Here is a 20042-nt window from a genome sequence, read left to right on the forward strand (position 1 = left end):
TATTGTTTAGACTCCACTTCTTAACAAGGAGGCCTTTTTGGAAAAGCCGTCCTTCATTCAGTTCATAATTAAAAACTCTGGTACTCCCTCCTCCAAATTACTACTGCTGTGGGAGTCTATCTAAGATGAGGAATACGTGGGAGGACACAATCCATTCGGAGAACAAGTTACTTACCAACTGTAACGTTCTTTCGACTGGATGTTCCTCCCACGTATTCCTCATCGACCCTCCCAACCTACCCCTCCGTACAGTTTTTACACTTTTTGCACTTGTACTTCCTTAAGAGCCAGACATCCTTTGATGCCTGATACAACTGATGCGACCATTAACGCTGAAAAAACAGAACTGTGACCAACGGGTGCGGCTCGACCCCTTTATACGACGGATGACGTCGACACTCGACGGCTGCCCTCGAGGGACTAAAACTACGCAGCCTCAAGCACAGTGACCTCTGGCGAAAAATAAATATTCCGTAGAAAGAAGCAGCAAGCTGGCAGAATATCTAAGATGAGGAATACGTGGGAGGAACCTCCAGTCAAAAGAATGTTACAGTTGGTAAGTAACTTGTTCTTCTTTGGGGGGTTGACTAAATGGACTAACTTTACTACACTGCCAGCCTTCATCCATGCCTTGAGAAAGCCTGATTGCTCGGCTACAGGTAGTCTGGGCTTTTCTTTGGGGCTAAAGACTGTTCTACCTTTAGGTTAGAAGGTTATACAGCCTTCACTAGTGGGTTGTGCCAAAGTTGGCCAAAGACAAGGCATCCTTCAGGGCTTGACCTAAGGCGCAGAATCACAAGTTGCATCCATGACTGAGACACGGCATACGTTGAGGCTTGAAAAGTCTCTATCAGAATGCAAAACCTCACGCCTATGGCCCACAGGCTAGCACAGGACAAAGAGCGTTCTGGGCTAGTGGGCTGGGGGCTGGTTGTGTTGCAGAGGGATTCTTTGCCTTATTAAGACCTCTTGAGCAGGCTACCTCTCAGTTCATGCTCGCTGTTCAGTCAGAATTCCTATGTTTGGTCATTCTAAATTCACTTTTTAGGGTCCCTCAACTTTGCTTTTCTCCCTTGTGTTTTTAGGATCATTGACCAGAAGGACTTCTACTGAAATCCATCTGCCATTACAACCAGTTTTACCTTAATTAGGGTGTATGGTTTTGGGTCACCCGGAACTGCAGCTAGTCCGCAGGGGTGTCTCTCATTTGTGACCTAGTGTGATTCTTTCTCCCTGTACAAAGTTTTTGCAAGTAGGTTGGGTTAGCCGCAGCTAGACTTCAGTTTTGCTTTAACGGGATGCAAGCCCTTTTACTGCATTAGTGGCTCAATGTGCCTTTTTGGTAGCCATTCGGGTACCAATGGGATTTTTAAAATCCTTCTAGTAAATGTTGTGTTTCAGGGCTTCCTTTGTTTAGGGTAATCACGAGGTGGCTTAAAATTGCTGTTCTGGTGATGGAGGCTCTTTGCAAGACCACAATGGCAGCCTCCACAACAGTCCTAACTGAATTAGGCCAGTGTAGGTCCCTGGGCTTTCGCTTCCATTTCCTGTGGGGGCTGGCTTTGGCTAAGTGGCTCTTCCAGTGGCCAACTAGAATTGTTGGCGATTTGACCCTTAGCCCCCAGCTCCCATTAGTTATTGGCTGGGTGGCTTTTGGCAAGCTCCCTTTTGCAGTGTTATTTAGGTTCTGCCTAGTCCTCGCTTACTGCTTTCCTTCTGGAATTCGGGGGTACAGGTTTGCCGACCTGCTGTAGGGGTTTTCCAGCACCCCTACCCTGTTTTTGCAGATTTTAAAGCCCTCACTTGGTGGAACCTTGTCTGGACATATCCCAGTTTGAGATGTTCACCTCTAAAAAGTCCAGTGCAAGCCATTTGAAGACTCCTTCCTGCCTTTAACCCTTCCTTGGTTAGCATCACCTCGGCCAGAAAAATGGGTGAGATGCAGGCTTTATCCTTCAAGCTGCCCTATCTCGTATTTCACAAGTCCAGCCTCCTTTTACATACTAATTCCACGTTCATGCCTGAAGTGCCTACGTCATTCTTGGCTTCCCTTCTACTCTGGCGGAGCGCTCTCTCCATTTGTTGGATGTTATTTAAGCTCTGAAGTACTATGTTGCTCAGCTGTTTGCGACATTTGGCTGCATGGCGGTTGGCATCATAAGGACCTATCTAAGTCTTCCATATCCCGATGGCTCTCTGCTTGCATCACCTTCTTTCATCACACGGGTAACAGGCAGCTCACATGTCATTCTAAAGCGCATTCCACAGGGGCCATTTCATCCAATACCGCCTTTCTCTCTGGTGTTCCGCTGGTGGGCATGACCAGGGTGGCCACATGGAGGTCTGTTGACTCCTTCGCAAGGTTCTACTGCATCGATGGGACTCCACAGAGGAGTCCAATGTTGGACCAGCAGTGCTTTGCCATCTGTTCGCCTGAAGGTGAGTTTTCTGAAGGTGAAACTTACCCTCCTCCCATTTTGCATTGTATGCATATTTATATACTGCTTCATAATCTATTCAAACAGCATGTGAATCAATGAAAGATCCAATGCGAATTAGTTACTTACCTATAACTCTCGTTCTTCAGCATTGCATCTTTCATAGATTCACATGTGACCTTCCTGCCTACCCTGCATATGGCTCTTTTTATATTGTCACATATCACCTGTACTTAATAGACTCTGATTTAGTGTACAGTTCCCTAAAGGTACATTCTGCAGTTCATTACATCTCAACAAAAAGTTCATGGTTGACAATTCATGGAAGTAGTTGTCATTCAAAGAAGTAGTTAAATGTATATACCCACTAGTCGTTCAAACGGTGTACTTCCCGGATTGCAAAATCCACATTGTGAATGTAACCAGTGTGCAATCTTTGTTTTGCAGTTGAGAAAGCAAAAGGCAGTGGAGGAGTGGCAAGTGGGGAGGAGTTAGAATGGGGCGAACAGACTGGGGAGTGGCAGGTGACATGGAGAGGCAGTGAGAGGAGGAGGTGAAGCAGGGGTTCTGAGTGTGTCTCCCAGATAATGAGAGAGGAGAGCCAAAGGGAAAGTAGGGGATGTTGGTGGTGAGGAGAGGGCAGAGTAGGGTTTCAGCGGGTATCCCCCCAGAGAGTTATAAGGGGAAAGGGATTTAGGCAACTGAAAAGGGAGCAAGGGAGATCCTTTTCAAAACTCCTTGCTCGAAATTCTATGTGCAGCAGGCTATTCGAAAAGAATAATTTAAAATAAATCCAATGCAATCATTTTAACGGCTTGTACAGACTAATGCTTGCATTTATTTGAACCCTTCATAAGTGCTCCGTTGGACATCACCACATAAATGGTACTTTCTATTGCTGTCACATCCATAATAAGAGAAAGTAAATTGCAAGCTCTATCAGTGGATGAGCCATGCATAGCAATACACAAATGCAAGGTGGGTTCAACACAGATTTTCACCAAAACTCGCCTAAATTTCATGTGAATTAGCTAATTGAACTACATGCTTTCTTCCAAAGACCTGTGCCTCAGGCATGAAATTCTATATGTTGATCATGCATAGATGGATGGGCACAACAGGGCAAATACGTAAGACTAGTCAGTTCTTTTTTCATTTGCCACAGGCCAAGAAGGTAGCTAAGTATATATAGCCAGCATTGCTAGATTCAATGATGCATTCCAGAGTTTACAAGCTGGCACAAAAGGCATTTGCAGGAGCTTCGCCTGAATTCCTGGCCAATGTTCCACTCAACATATATGCCATGGTGGTTCAAGCAGTGCTTGACGGTCCACCATCAAAAGACATAGAAGAGTCCATGTATCTCGAGTCCATCAAAGTAGCTTCTTCAGACACACATGCTGCATCTTCGGGTTTGAGCAAAATGGGCCAACCAGTTCCCTCACCCTAGTTTAAACCCCCACCCCCGTCGCCCAATCTCCCTCCATTTTGTGCCTCTATTGCTCTATTATCTCTTCCCATCCTGAAAAGCCTCCTGCTCTACTTGGCATACGGGTGGCTACCCATACTCCATAATGATTTCTGACCCTTCCTGAGCTACACCACGTTTTTAAGGGAGGAACATCCCCAGGACTGATACCCCCATGGGAGATGACCAAGACATGCCTATCTCTGCCACTGCCCCACCCAATAAGAGTAGAATGCAGAGATACAAATAATGATAGAAAAACATAATGTAAAATACAGGTTACTGAAGTTTAGCTTACCCATAGTCTCCTAGTATCCCCAATTCCTTATTTCAACACAAAAAACCTCCCCCATATACTCCAACACTTACAAGCGTTATGAAAGAAAAACTGCATACACTAAAAGTATTGGGTATTCCCCATCTGGCTAAACAATGTGCCAAGCAGTCCTTGGATGTAACCACTATGAGCCTCTCCTTCGGGGTTTTCATTGTAAGCAAGAATGCTTTGTCATAGTAGGATGTGTTTTGATGGATTCGTTAAGTAGACATTTGGAATGACACTCATCTAAGAGGCATGTTTTCATAATGTCTCCATCTCTGAAATAGTTTTTTCCGGGTACAGTATTTCCTAACTCTCAACATCTGTTCAAGTGGCAAGGTGTCCTTGAGAGTTTTAGGATGTTGGCTAGAATAGCATAACGTTGTTTATGCATCTGTCTACCTGGGAAAGAGAGTGTGTATAATTGACCTTCTTGATGATTAATGTAGTTATCCAAGAAGGCCAGTTTCTTGTCTTTTGGTTATAGTGTTGTCCCCTTTAGTCATGGTAAAATGTAAATGTGGCTCTAAACCATTTACCCATATAAAAAATGTCACAGGCTTGTCTTGAGTGCCATGCCAGACCACAAATGTCATCAATGTACTTTTTTCAGTTAATTTAGTTGTGGAAGGGATTGTTATTAGCATAAATGTATTCCTCTTACAGACGGCCACAAACCAGTTGAACAAATGTAAGGCAAGTGATGATCCCATGGCTGTGTCTGATGTCTGGAGATGCATTTGTTTTTCAAAGGCTTTTTCTAAAGCTACTTGTTTTTTAAGGCTACCGTCATGCATTCCACCTTGAAATGTGTTGGCACCGCATGTGGTATTGTTCTAAAAAATGTAGAGCTTCCTTAGTAACTAAGGTTGTCTTATCCTGTGCAATATTCATATATAATGTTTCAACGTTCACCAGGATCACAGTGTTGGCATCAAAGCCTTTGTCTCATACAAGTGGATGACATCCTTTGTGACCTGACGAATGTACTCTTAAGTGTAAGCTTGTGATGTCACCAGTTGCCTGTTTTTCTCTATTGGAGAAGTGTTGTTGTGAATGGATTTTCTAAGAAATTCTCGGATCTCAATTTTAGTGTAAATGTTGGAAAGAATTTGTGTGGGGGCAAAGGGTACGCCCTTCCCAAGTACATCGTTCTGAGTATTAGTCAGTGAGTGACCAGAACAATTGAAGACATGTATGAAAGATCCCCGATTGGGGTCACCTGGGTTCCCTCATAATGACATACTCCCGTGTCCATCTGACTAAAAAAGGCACACCTTGTCTGTTGCCATGTGATTCTTGATAATACTGTGCACAGCTGGTTTTCTCGTCTGAGGAACAGCTGTATAAGGTGTTTGAAAAGGTAATTCATTATTTCCCCCTACCTCCTTTTTTCCTGTATTATCTTATCTATAGTAATCAAATCTTGTGGTATATATGTAAGCTGCTGACAAATAGAGATAGATCACCTCTTTAGTGAAGTCTTTGATAGTCTTGGTTATGCTTATTTTAAGGTTTTTGTCCTAGTCGATCTCCTTTATTCCATTTTTTGTGCTTCAATTGCACTATTCTAGGCAAGTGGCACTGAGTGGGTAACCCCCCCTCCCAATCACAAGGTTCTGTTGATTTAAACATTTTGAAGCCATCCAATCAAAAAGTTGCTGACAGATTTTGCTTGTGTTGGCTTCAACTCAAGTATAGATTCAGGCCTGAATCCAGATAAAGTTAACAAGCGGGTCATATCTCGATGTGTAGTCCTCGGTCTACAAGGCATGGAGTGAACATGATTATCTATGGCCACATGTATCTGTCACCCAATCTCTCTCGTAATACAAATGTCTAATTGTTGTACTGTTCTGGATTTAGAAAGGGGCTACCTTTAAGTACACATTTTGGATACAGCAAGTTCTACTTTCTGTCATAAAAAAAGTTGTCATCAACCACTAGAGCCCCGACAACTGCAAGATTGCCTTTGGGACAGATTGACTCTGGGGACTTTGGTCTCTCAGTGGCACAATCGGTATTTGTATTCCCTGGCTACATCCTCTGATCAGGGCTAATAGGGGAAACGGTGGTTGAACGAGGTTGTCCTCCAACCAGAATGGAATAAGATGGTACTTTCAGTCTGGCCATTTTCTATACCCGTTACACTTATCCATTCTTTCATTCATCTTTTAGTTGCATTCTTCTTTGATTTTCTGGCTGAACTGTGGTCATGTTTTCCTATAAAACTGAAGCTAAGTTCTTATTTTCTTTTCTTTGAAGCCTTGCGATGATCTCTCACCTGCCAACACCGCTGTTAATGAAGTGGCAAGTGTGAACCAAGAGATTCATATCTTGGACCAGAATGGCACTACAGATGAAACTGCAAAGAATCTTCAAGAAGAAATGGAGACTCTGTCTTTGCATGCTGCAGAGGAAGAAAAACAGAGTTCCTCTGTGAATGCTGCTGCACAGGAAACCAGCGAGAGTTCCTCAGTGAATGCTGCTGCACAGGAAACCAGCGAGAGTTCCTCAGTGAATGCTGCTGTACAGGAAAACTATGAGAGTTCCTCCGTGAATGCTGTACAAGAAGAAAACGAGAGTTCTTCTGTGAACATCCAAAGCAATGAAGAAAAAAGGTAAAATGCCACTCTTGTCACCTTCCTTCACTGTATCTTCAGTCTCTGGCCTCAGCCCTTTTGGTTCTTCATATCACTCTTACCAAACTGCTGGGTGGGATGTCGAGTAACACTGATAAGTGATGAAGCCTAGTGGAACAAAGACCCCTTTCCAATTAGTGCTTGCTATTAGTTATACAGACCTATCATAATCTTATTGTTTTATAACATTGACTGATATACAGTTGATCCCTCATGAAAGTGAACAGTTGGAATGCTACGCCGAAATCAGTGTGCTGCTTTACAATTTGAATAGGCAGGTATCTCAGAGATGTGCACCCTTGGAACAGTGGTGTTAATGTTTCTTCTTCCATTTCGACTGAATTTTTCAGGAATGATTTTGCACAAAATAAAGTTGTATTGGACTCATTGAAAATATTATGCTGAGTTGGTACAATCCATTAGCTTTTGAAGTCCCATAGACGTATTTATCAGATGGTGTTCACAGAATAAAAGTAGCGGCAAAGGAGCTCTGTGCTGGTCGTTTCTTTCCTATAGAAAGAAGAGGAGAGAATCTACATTTTAAACAAACTCCATTTGCTACAGGAAGAGTATTAATGAAATGCAGTCCTCGACACCGACCTTGTATACAGATCAATGGATTAGGAATCGGAACAGATCTAGAACTGTTAATATTGGAAAACTATTTGCAAATCCAGCATCGCTGGAAAATTACATACTAAAGAGGCATATGCTATTGACACGACACAGTTGCATGCAATATGTTTGCAAATGAAGCATACGTCATCTTAAAGTGGCAATCAGTACTGTTAAAAAACATTAATGGCACTTAAAGGCAATTTAGAAAAGCAAGACGTAAAAATCACAGCATGAAAGGAGGATCTGATGCCAGGTAATCAAATCGTATATCATTTACTCACACCAAATAGCCAGGATATTCACATTTAATGACAAGTACTTGCATCAGGTTTCAGTTGTTATATTCAAAAGCCAAGTATATATATTTCTGAGGCGCATGGCTCTGCTTAGAATCACATGCTTTGCATATGCTGACATCTAGTGGTAGGTGCAGAGTATTGCATGACTTGTTTTCGAAGTTCGAAAAGGGACGTCGACTGGGCGTGTTTGTGATGTTATCCCTAGTGTTGCATGTACTGTAGCCATGGTCCTTCACGCATCAAGGTCCTCATATTTGTTTTCCCCGTCCTCGTGGTTGGTCGCTCCTATGCAGTGTCTGTAGCTTTTCACTACTTTTTGATATTGTTCAAAACTTATATTCCTCGTGTCTTTCCACAGACACATTTTTGACACACGTATCTGCAAGCAGAGTCGATCGGCAGCCGGTGACTGAAGACTTTCAACCGCGTCTTCGACGCCTCGCCACTTGCTTCGCCTACACCAGGTCTCTGCCTTACAGTAGGGAGAGTGACGGGATTAATAGTATTAAAATTCTCTAAAAGAAAGTCTCTTCTAATCTTTCCCTTTCTCTACGATTGTCTAGCTGCCTTTGCTCCTAAATATGGCAGGAACGCCTTTTAAATTCTGCCCCTGAGAGAGATAAATCGCGTGGGTAGACACACACGTATGTCACCACTGTATTCCCCGTGACCATTTAGAAAAGTGATGTGCAGCGTACAAGCTCTTTTGGCCAAAAACGCTCAAAGAGAGATGGACTAAACAGTGAGTGGCCTACGCCATATAGGCCACGTCCAGTTTGCCCACCAGCACTTATGAGTCAGGAGAAGAGACCGAAGCAGTTACGGCTCCCTTTCGGATGCCAAAGACATTGAAAAGGAGTCCGCAGACTGAGCGCCAGTCCCCAACCCCCAAAGCAATGGCAATACAGAAATACCAACTCTTAGTATAGACCTGTAATACTTAATTTGGTAGTATGGATAGGATCTTAGGAGGGAGAGCAAACTGTAGGAAGGTACAAAGAACTTGTAGCATAAATATGGTTCATAAACCCAATATACAAACCAACACAATACTTATGGTAAGTAAACCAAAGCATAAACTACATTTGGAATAGCAGTATGCAGTTCAAGCCGAGGGAAACCTAGTGATATACATTTAAAATGGCAGTATGCTATTCAAGGTGAGTACAACCATTTTAGTAGACTTTTAGAATGACCCAAGGCAATTCAAGGTAATCAGACCCTATTGGTAGTACATTGTTACTTATTCAGTTTCTAGAATACTATAGTTACACCAACATTACTTTGCAGAATAGAGTAACACAATTCTACGGTAAGCAAGAACGTATGAATTACTTTTCAGGAGGACAGTATGCACTTCTAGGATAAGTAAGAACTCAGTATTACACATTTCGAATGGCAGTAAGCTATTCAAGGTGAGTAAATCCTATTGGTAGTAAACCCATACACTTATTCTATTTCAGGAATATGTAAGCACACCAACGTTCCTTTTTGTAAGATTGAAACAATTCAAATGGGCAGGAAAGTAACTTTGTATACCTTCAGAATGGCACTAAGCAACTGAAAGGTCAGTAATAACGTTGTACCACTTTGTAACTTATTCAGTTTCAGGAATCAGTTATAAAACTAACATATATCAAGTAAGTACTTTGCAACACATGCTGTTTCTTACAGAGGCATATCCTTTAGAAGTCCTTCTCTATTCTAGAGCATGAGTGTTATCAGAGGCAGAAGGGAGACCCGGGTGGTCCCGGAGCCAGCTGTAGGCAGGTCAGGATAAGGAAGAACTGTAGGAAAGTCAAAGTTCCAGAGGATTTCTTGTCAGACAAGTAATTATCAGACTTCAGAGTTATTGGAAGTGTTCAGGGACTAAGTAGAAGGCTCCCTATATGTGTTCCAGCATTAGGCCTGGGCGAACAGTATGGGCAAACTCCCAACTACATGAATCGCCACCCTAGCCACACAGGAGTGACACAAGACTTTAGGTAACTAGTACCCTAAGCCACACAGTGCCTCAGCAGTGAAGAAGAGCTTGCAGACGGACGCCTTTATGATTGTTAAAGGACTTCAATTCAGCAATCCCACTAAGTCAGTGCCTCGTCTGGGATGCCCAAGGGAAGCCCTTATTTATATATTTTTATGACAAGTTATAATCTGGATGATAAACCCTTATATAACGCCCCTCTCTTTGAATCCCCCTGACCTCACTGAGCCAAGAAGTAGGTTTGTTTTGCAATTTAAAAGATTTATTGAAAATTTAACAATATATATATATATATATATATATCACACTTTTATAAATTGATAATTGATAGCACACTTGTGAATATGAGCAGTAATCAGCAATAGGTAATCCTACAGTAGCATAGTTCTTGGTTACTTATGAATAAGAACAGAGGACTAAGGTAGCAGAGAATGCTTTATATGGTTCAAGGGATGCAAGGTGGAACAGAATGCAACACAGAAATAATTTGATATGATTCAACAAGAGATAATGTGATCACTTTTTCTTTTAACAATTCACCCCCCCCCCCCTTTTATGCAATATAAGGAAATGGAAGGAGAGCACACAGTCTTCAAGAATACCAACAAAAATGCAATACAAAGTTCCAATTCCCCCCTAGCAAGCTGAGAGCACCAGGGATGATTTTTAAACACAGACGAAATACTTTAATGTGGTTTGCAATGGAGTAAAAATATGCTAAAACTGCTTTTAATTCCCTATAGGAGGTTCAAGGTGAGTGAGAGATACTTTAAATCAGTTCAGGCCAGCCCTATCAATGATGCAGGGATGGTTATCAGGTTGAAAACGGGATTCCGTAATGGAAGCAAAAGACAAATATTTGTACACGTGGCTGAAATGAAGCAAAATGTCAAATCGCGGCAATTTAGTCGCGTGCGTCGAGCGCAATTACGGAAGAACTATAAGGAGTAGCAAGTGTAGAGCTTGTTGGAAAGCTTAGAATCTCAGCTTTAAAACAAAAGTTAAATCTCGCTTCTATCACTAACGGTTCAAGAGATACGGACGATTTTATGAAGGTAGTTTTTCAGAAATGAAATAATGATTCAAAATGGCAAATGACACTTTTGCAGGTTTAAAATCGGAGAAGGGACACACGATTCCTATGATGCAGTTCTGGAGACAGGTTCAAATGTTTTGAATCAGATTATTTTAAGCTAAGAAATGGGTTCTGCACAGTTCTAGCTGGGTACTCACACTATAAATTTGAAAGGAATGGCCTCGTCACGGATCTGGTCAACAAGTTAGCTGCGGTTCTCTCTGCTCGGCGGGTCAATCAGGCACCGGTTCTGCTCACAGCGGTCTGGGTCCGGTCTGCGGTTCTGGATACAGCGGTCTGGTCTGGGTCTGCTACCGGTTCTGGCAAAGGTTCTTGGCAAAGAATCCAACAGCTCGCCCGGCTGTAGAATAGTTTGGTTGGATTGCTGGATTCTGAAGGCCTGCTGAAAAAGGATTTAGCTGGTGGTCCAGGCCTCTCTGCTTTAAGTGAAGTTCTGGATCTCTGGAGTTCTAGATTCTGGAGTTCGCCGTCAGAGTGATGCGCAGGAATTCAGTTGAAGGTTGGAAAATGAATGTCCCTGTCTGGCTTCCAGTGGCTCTTTTTATGTCTTTTGAAAATGGGTGTGGATGCTAAATTTCTGTGCCCACCCCACTCATGATTTGATAGGTCAAGGATTTCTCTTTCTTCTCTGATTTGAGAAGGGAGCAGTGAGTCATCAGGTGTCATCTTTATGGCATACAGAAAGAACACTCCCCTTTGCTTTTACCTTATAAAATCATTTTCATAACTAAACACATTTCCCAGATACACAAGTGGTTGACATTACATATACACATCATATATCACATAAGGTAGTTTCTGTTCCAAATCTGATGTTTCTAAGAGCTTGGATTAAGAAATGACAACATTTTGCGCTTTTTGGTTGGTTTACCAATATTGGATTTTTACCAAAAATGACACAGATGCACACCGCCTTTCTACACATATTCCAGTAAATTTTCATTTTTCTAGCGTGAACCCCGTGTCTGCAATCTCCATAATTCATGGGGTTTTTCCTCAGAACGTGGTACAGAGTTCTAACACCTCTTAAAATGTGCACAGAAAAATCACAAGAATAATTATATTAATTATATCATTTTGACAAGTCCGTACTATGAATTATCCATCTTTTTAAAATTATGCTCTGGCCCAGAGGGGTGTGGTTTCCCAAAGCACATGGTGGAATTTCTGGTTTGTCCACTTCCTCCAGCTCAGGTTGCTCATAAAGGCAATGCTCCTCCCAGTTTCTCTCAAGAGGAAGCCATTTACGACCCCCCCCCCTAATTTAATATTTGCCTGAGCCAAGGAAGGCTCATTGTTCAGTTTCCTGCAGTCCCCAGCTGCTCCTCCCCTAATCCAATCAGAGAGGTGTCATCTCCCTTTGGTGAGGGCAGGAGAATGAAGCCAGGCCTGGGAATGCAGCTGCTGATCAAGTTTCAACTCCTGTCGGGGGTAGTTGTCAGGCAGAATTCAATCTCTTTAAGCCAGGCTTCAGCTAAATGTCACTTTTGTTCCCAGTTTTTCTTCATCCAAATCAAACTTACAATTTTTACACATGCAGCTAGAACGCTGATTATAAGTTCAAAACTATGACATTTAACAGTTGCAAACTATGTGACACTCAACAGTAGGTCACCCATTTATTTTAAACATTTAGATTTTAGTGTCTTTCAGTCCAATTTAACTTAGGCTGCTGACATCCACAGCTCAGCCACTTTTGTTATAAACATTGTTTAGGGCTCTTCATCTTTCCAAATTTTGTATGCACAAAAGTCTACATTCTGCCAAATCTCTGCTGGTGTTCATTGAGATTTTTGAATATCTTGCAATGTTTAAAATAGGCATTTTTAGCTTGCATTTCAGAGAAACAAAGGTGATTTCAAAGCGCTTTCTGAGCTAACCGGCACTGCTGTTTTTCCTTTGGCACACATTTCACCCATGGCACTCCTGGCCCATCACGCTTTTGGTCTGCGCCAAAACTGCGCGGTTTTCCTGGATTCTGGCGCAATGTTGGCTTTTCTGCCATCTTGGATTTCCTAAGCCCACAGCACCAAATGTTGCAGCATAATAGTCCAAACGTGGGTCAATACCCCTGACGTGATGCAGCAGCACAGAATCCAGTGCCTAGATTCTTGGTCGTGGTGATGAAAGAACAGACAGTGGATGGCAACTTGCAGCAGCAGTCGACAGAAAAGGCTCCCAACAAAGAGTTCCTTGGCTTTCTTGATTTGGCACCATTTTCAAGGTATCAGATGAAGGACAGTCGTCGCTTATCAGATTCGCCTCGCTATCTCGGTCCGGCATTCTGCCAAGGCGACTTCACGGAGTGAAATCTTACTTCTGGGGGTCCAGTAGGAGCCCACCAAAGTTTCAGCGAGATTCGTGGAAGATGTTGCATAGCGCTCAGGCTCGAGGTCCCAGGGTATTGGCGGTTTGCAGCCCCGGAAGGCCACAGCTCGTTATGGGATGGCTGGAAATGCAGGTCTTCTTATGACTTATTGATCCCACCAGCCTATGGGTCGGAGTAATCATCTTCAGGGCTCTATCACAAGGAAAAAGGGGTCAGCACAGGCAGCAGTAGCTGAAGTAGCTACAGCAGTCTTCTCCTCTTCTTCTTCATCGGATTCAGCTCCATTGATCGACCTGTCTTTGGCTTCCAGATCCAGCCCATTTATATGGGAACCCACACTCATCCTCTACAAACTCTCCCTGCACATTACAGAAAGGTGCGAGTGGCTATCCAATCAGGACAGCCAGCCCCCCAGCGAGAACTGGTTTCCCTCAGACACACCAGAAGACAAAGCACTGCAGCGCTTCGTACTCCTCCCTCGTTGCTTGTCTTCACAGACACTCTGGATCCTCGACAGGCTTCTGAAAGAATTACCGTCGAGACAAAAATTAACCCAGCCCCCCCCAAATCCCCAGGTCAGCAGAAGAAGAACCAAGAAAGGACAAGCACACAAGAAATGGTGAATAAAGAAAGAAGCCACCATTCTATTGAAATGGGGACCCTTCTGAGCAATACTGCGGCTGTAATGACAGCCTGCGAGTATAAATCACACAAATGTCAGTATAATATGTCCACTGCCACCAGCCATAATTATAAGCTTGTCACTGTAACAGAAATGCTACAGGAGCAGTGAGAAAGAGGATTGAGAGTAACCCCCCAGCACCCCACATAAGGTGGGGTGTGCTGGTCTCGCAATATAAAATATAGAGTATATAAAAATCTCACTCTACCCTGCAAGGTAATTAAGTAACTGTAACAGGAAAGGTACAGCAACAGTGAGAAAGGGGATACCATGCATCTCTCTCAATGGGGATTGTAGAAAGGATAAAAAGTATCCTACGCTTGGGAACAGTAGTTCACACAAGGGTCACAAGAGAAAATAAAAATGGGAGACCAAGGCGCACCCCAGCAACACTGCACAGAATGTGCCATGTGCTGCAATAGTAAAATGCAGATGCCCAAAAATATATAGGAAAGTATAGATTCAAAAATAACATATCGCAGAGTCAAAAAAATGACACCCATGAAAAGAGTAAAAGAAAGCGTGAGTGGGGAAACAGGCTCCCACTCACTCAGGAACATAGAAAAATAATCTTTTGACAACCCTGGTTTGACTTGTCAGAAGCAGCCAGTGCGAGACACGCAAGTTGGGCGGCTTGACAAGTCAGTGGTAACGTAGCTACGAGAGCACAGAGCTGAGTGCTAGCAGAGGACGTGTGGCATGCAGGGTCCTTTTCTTTGCGATTCTGGTCTCTTGAGTTTCCGTGAGGCCAGCTAAGAGACACGAACATGAACCGTGGACACAAGCAGATGCTAGAGGGGGTCCAGCAGAGCTCTGTGGAGGGAGTGGAGCCATAGGGAGAGAAACAGCCGTCTTCCCAGCCTTGTGCTGTCAGCCTCCTGCCATTGATTTTCAGCTAGGAAGCTGATAAACCGTAAAGCTTCTGCTGAATGGTGCCCAGAGAAAAGACCACAGTAAACTGGGGGGTCCTGTGGTTGGTAAAGCATGGGGAAGCACGCAGGTTTGTGGTGTGGGTCAGCACACCAGCTGTCTGTTACAGGGCTAACCCAGGCCGGTTCATAGACAGTATGAAGTGTATGTTTTTTAGCGACCGAAGTACATGCAAGCTTTAATGAATAAATATGGTTGGCTCGGGGGTGGGGGGTGGGAGGGGAGAAGAGGACGCATCCTTGAGTGGTGATTAAACTTCCACCAGCATCAGTGACTGCTAGGCTCCCCTTTATAGGGGACCCTTATGAGCTGATTGCACTTTAGCACTACTGAGTCAATATTGTTTGGCTCGAAGTGTAGAGAACAAAGTGTTTTGGTGTTTGGGTGCTTTGGTAGTTTGGGGGAGCACGCAGCAATATCTTTGCTGTGGACTCTGTGTAACCACCGAGACCGGTGAGAAACAATGCTTTGGCTTTCTCCCACCCTTTGCCTGTACATTGCAGATACCATTTTCTTTTTTTTTTAATGTATTTAAATGGTTTTTTATAACATGCTTAATACCGTACCTGAGTTCGGTTTCTAAGTGCGGATCCGGGATTTGAACCTCTGTTGCTCTGCGTGGTCTCGCTTCCAAGACCAGCACGTTGCCCCTGTGCTATCCTCTTGTTAATCTCGATGCTATCCTGCTTTCGTTATCGTTATACTTGTTACCAATTGAAAGGCCTCCGCGCACACGAGAGGAGAGTCGGAAGCAGCCGACATAGTCAGTGCAGCTTGACCTCCCCCTGTGGTATTAGGCAACGCTGGAGTATTTGAAGATAAACATCTCACTGGTGTCCCCCAAAACGTAATGAGGGATGTACTGTTTTCATTTTGAACACCCTCCTATACGCCCACGTTTGAAAAGTGACCATTGCTGAGTGCTGTCCGTTTGGAGATCTAAAGTTGCCGCGTGGATAGAGTATTGCAGTGCCTGAACCTGTGAACGGTATCTTCAGTAACACCATGTACATCTACAGATTAAGGACCAGCAATGGGAGGGGACCAACAGAGTTTGACACAACCCTGTTTGAGACAGCACAGATGCTGCCTCTACCTGCTTCCCCATTGGCGTGCCCACCCCACTTCTCACACTGTCCCCCTTGAGTAATCAAGTAAAGGGGCCGCAACCGGCAAAAGCACTGCAGAAAGACAAGACTCTTCCGCTACCAAGCCTCTTTCGACACAGGGAATTAACACCTTACTGATAGAGGTAGATATTGCCCAAGTACCCTCTCCTAGTAGTGTGCTTGAAAATAACGCTGTTCAAGATGAGCAGCTCGTGGTCATAGCGGATCATATGTTGGTACAGTAGGGCATTGTAACAATTGATGAATCCTTTGATAATACTCCATCTCTTTTCACAGACTCTTCAATTAATGAGGAGGACAGTCTCTATGTGGCGTCTCTGCGCCACAGTTATGGCCTTGGTTTTGTGTCACTTCTACATCATTCTAATGATGGAGACATCAATCAAACTGCCATACAGGCTCTTAACTGCGTTCTTTCCCCATTTGTTGCCCCATACGACAACTTATTCTCTGAGGTAAAAATAAATACCTCTAAATTGGAACTTATTAAAAACCAAATTAGAGCACCTTGAGAGCCGAGGGGACATATGCTCTTTGTTTGTGGGCCCATCGTGTCGCCATATAAATAATCTGGACGATGGTCCCCGTGGACAAGGAACGCGTTCAGAGACCGAAGAATGAAGTGGGGCTGCCAAGCAATCTAAGAATGGAAATAATTGCATTAATTCTAACGCTATCTATGTTGTGACGGAGGAGTCACTTAATGAGAATCTTAAGGTGGTAGGTGACGTAACCACTGTAAGGGCGCCACTGCCATCTCGGTTAACCTGCATGCTCCCCCAAAGGCTTTGTCGCCCACTGTCCTCAACATCATGGATTTAACTCAATGGGCTGCCACCCCTGGACACCGGGATTCAATTCAACAGGCTGCCCATCTGGTTACAGAGGAGCAACTTGTTACGCCTATACCTTGCCACTTTGCTAATACCATAAAAAGGTAGGGCCCCAAAGCAGTTACTCAACGGCTAAAGACATCCAAGAACATGAAGTGGGTGGGGGGCTCATTGAGGAAATTCCTAAGAAGCTTGAATACCCTTGGAACCTCAGAAGCAACCCCTAATACCAGTACTTCTCAAGTGGCTCGTAATACAGACTTGGAGCTGGCTGTAAAACCTATGAGCTTTGATTGTGCCAATGATTGAGGGTTTAGGTAAAAGACTGAAGGCAGTCCCCAGGGGACTGGGGACTGGCTGAAAAGTCCTCGGTAGGAGACAGGAGTGGGGATTCTTCTTTGGTGCCATTATTTCATGCTGAGCCGGGTAAGAAGAATCTGTCTGAGATATTTACTAGACAAAGGTCCGACTTGTAGCACTTCTCTGATACTTCACATGAACTGGAACAAAAATCCATTTTGGATAGTATTTTGAGGGGGGCCCAATCCTCAACTGCAATCTGAAAAGGGCTCAACCTAAAAAAACACCATCAGATACAGTGATGAGCTCCCTCAGGTAGATCGGAGACCCTCAGTAACCGCAAGATCACCGTTTACTGGGGCAAGAACAAAACCTCTCAAACCAACCAATCCGATGCACAAAGCCACTCTAATTGCCATCCTGTTGGAGAGAAGAACCATATACTCATACTTGAAGCCATCCTTCTTGAAGGCCGCAATCTCACTTTAAATAGGGTAAGCATTTTAGCACTATTTGCTGAGATCCCAAATCTTAGGGTGATTAATTCTCAAGATATAGATTGAGTGGACTTTGTGCAAGACGATTGGATGGACTGTCTCTTCTTGGAAATTGGCTCTAAGATAGTTCATGAAGTACTCTTGAAGGGGAAACACCTACACTATACCAACTGGGCTCGAACATGCAGGCATTTATGCCAGAACAATATTTTGAACATCAAAAGGCTTTCGAATAAAGGGAGAAAAATAACTCCCCTTTGCTGTGCGTCTTAGTTAATTGATCATCTGAAAGGCAGAGGAATGTGGTGTGGTCTCCTATAGACTGTGTAGCCAACCGGGAATATTGTGATTGGTCATGGGTGACGGGACCTTGAACCTGACTACAGCCCCTCAACAATCTTTGGAAAGGATCCTCTAGCTATGAAAGGACTTGAAAGTGGCCTCCTGGAACACAAGAGGCCACTCTTCCTTGTTAACAAATGTAGAGAATGTTAACAAACTAAGGGCTTTTGATATCCTCCTGCTCCAAGAGACTTGGCTCACTGAGAAACCCTTGATGGATGGATATAAAATTGACGCCCAGTTAGAGAAACATCATAAAGGGTGCCCTTTTGGTGGCCTTGTGACGGCTACAAAATCTAACATATCTATCCACTGGCTTACCCAATTGAACATTCAGACTGGGCCATGGTAACGGAACTGGAAGTCCTTTGGAAGGCCACATTTACACCTATGTTAGTCGTTAACATCTATTGGCATGGTGGAGTAGCCCCTTTCTTGATGGTTTTATGGTCTTCCTTTATAACTGGTGGGAAAAAGTAAATTTTGGTTTTGTTCTTTGTGCAGGGTAAATCCTAATTCATCATGCTTTTGAGGCAAGTGACCAAAACCCTTGTCTTCTGATTGAGTCATCAAATATGCTACTAAAGACAAGAACGGCCATAGATGGTCATCCTGTCACAAATCCTTGGGTCTTCAAAGGCTAAATGGTAATGTTGCTGGCGATGAACCTATGCAGCATGTATGGTTTAGCGGGATCAAGGGGACTGTAATTCACTACATATATGTTGGTTCCTTACTTTATTCAATATGTGACAACTTCTGCGTAAAAAGCACCACAACCAGTGATCACAAAATCTTGGCCGCCTCATTTGCCATTGAGAGGAAGGAAGAATTAAAATCTGACCTTCCTGGGGTAATAGTAAACTCTCAGGGCTGAACAGAATAAGGGGGAATAACAGGAAAATTACCCGACTGAATTTAGAGTTGGATAAGATCCTTGAAGCTTGTTCTCTTAGGTGGAAACATCTCACATTCACGGTTGACGAGCTCCGCCCCTTTATAGCCGGTTTCATTGATGGAGCATTCCCTCCCTTCAAGTAAGGCAACGTTGGTAAAAGCCTGAAGAGGCATCCTGCATGTTCGATTTATGTCTGTGGGAAAGGAAGCGCCTCTTAAAGTTAGAGATCAGTAACATTAAGGGGTTTAAGCTGTCTAAAATTGCTTGTAAGTTTAGGATTTGGAAAGCGAAACTCTGCAATACAAATTAGGTAAAATGTCACTGCGCAGCGGGGCTTCAAAGAGAGGGAGAACTTATAGTTGAACTCCTTAGAACACAGGATTCTTCAGATATTTGGACCCTGATTAATGCAGTGGGAGGATCGCAATCCAAATTCCAACTTAATCCCATTCCAGAGGCTGTTTGGGTCGACCATTTCATCTGTGTATGCCAGGAATGATGGTGTGATTACATGGCCTAACATTAATACACTCACATGACTGTTACCAAGGCTGCACAAATACATTACTGTGTCGTTTGCTGAGCGATCTAATCACAGGAAGACGTTCTTGTTGCGGACGTTCGTCGAATCTCAACCTAAAATAGTAAGTGTCCCTCTGCCTTTTCGATGACGATCAGTCGGTTAGACTTTCTCTACTGCCTCGATCGAGGCTAGTGCTATGCCAATCCTTCTCACCCCCCCTTTCCTCTCTCTCCCCTCCCTCCCTTTCCCGTCCGTCCTTCTTTAGATTCACTCATCCTTTGAATTCCGGATGTTTAAACAGCCTGGACCCAACCTATCTTAGCACCCCCCCCCCAATGGCTTCTAACCCAGATCTGCACTTGGTGCCAGCATCCTTATGTAAGTGCTTTCTTCTTTAGCATTCATTTGTCACAAAAATACCTCTCCACAATTGGGATGACCTATTTGACCCCCTCCCAACCTGAATAAGGTCTAATGAGACCACATTTTCTCTTTTTTTTTCCTTTCTTTTCCCTTTTCTACAATACAGATATCATCCCTTGTGGGGCCCTGCTCACAATATATAAGTACAGTAAATGTGTTTAGAGGGTTGGTAGCAGTATAGTATTAATATTTTTGTTAATTAACTTTGTCGGATATCTATAATTATTTAGGAATTATTAAACTAATTAAATTATCAATCTATTGCATATGTTGGTATTGATGTTAGGTTCC

The 20042-nt window shown here is 43.5% G+C and overlaps 1 protein-coding gene across 4 annotated transcripts in view; it reads left to right on the top strand.

Moving 5' to 3' along the window:
- Nucleotides 1-20042, top strand: part of DNAJC21 (DnaJ heat shock protein family (Hsp40) member C21) — a 705789-nt gene that overhangs the window by 592574 nt on the left and 93173 nt on the right. For all 4 annotated transcript variants that reach the window (XM_069627111.1, XM_069627112.1, XM_069627113.1 and 1 more), the window contains exon 10: nt 6491-6846. In XM_069627111.1, coding sequence (XP_069483212.1) covers nt 6491-6846 — 356 coding nt within the window. The remainder of the gene's footprint in view (nt 1-6490; nt 6847-20042) is intronic.

This window comes from Ambystoma mexicanum, chromosome 6p (genome assembly GCF_040938575.1).
Source record: "Ambystoma mexicanum isolate Mex_15411 chromosome 6p, UKY_AmexF1_1, whole genome shotgun sequence".
Lineage (NCBI taxonomy): Eukaryota > Metazoa > Chordata > Amphibia > Caudata > Ambystomatidae > Ambystoma > Ambystoma mexicanum.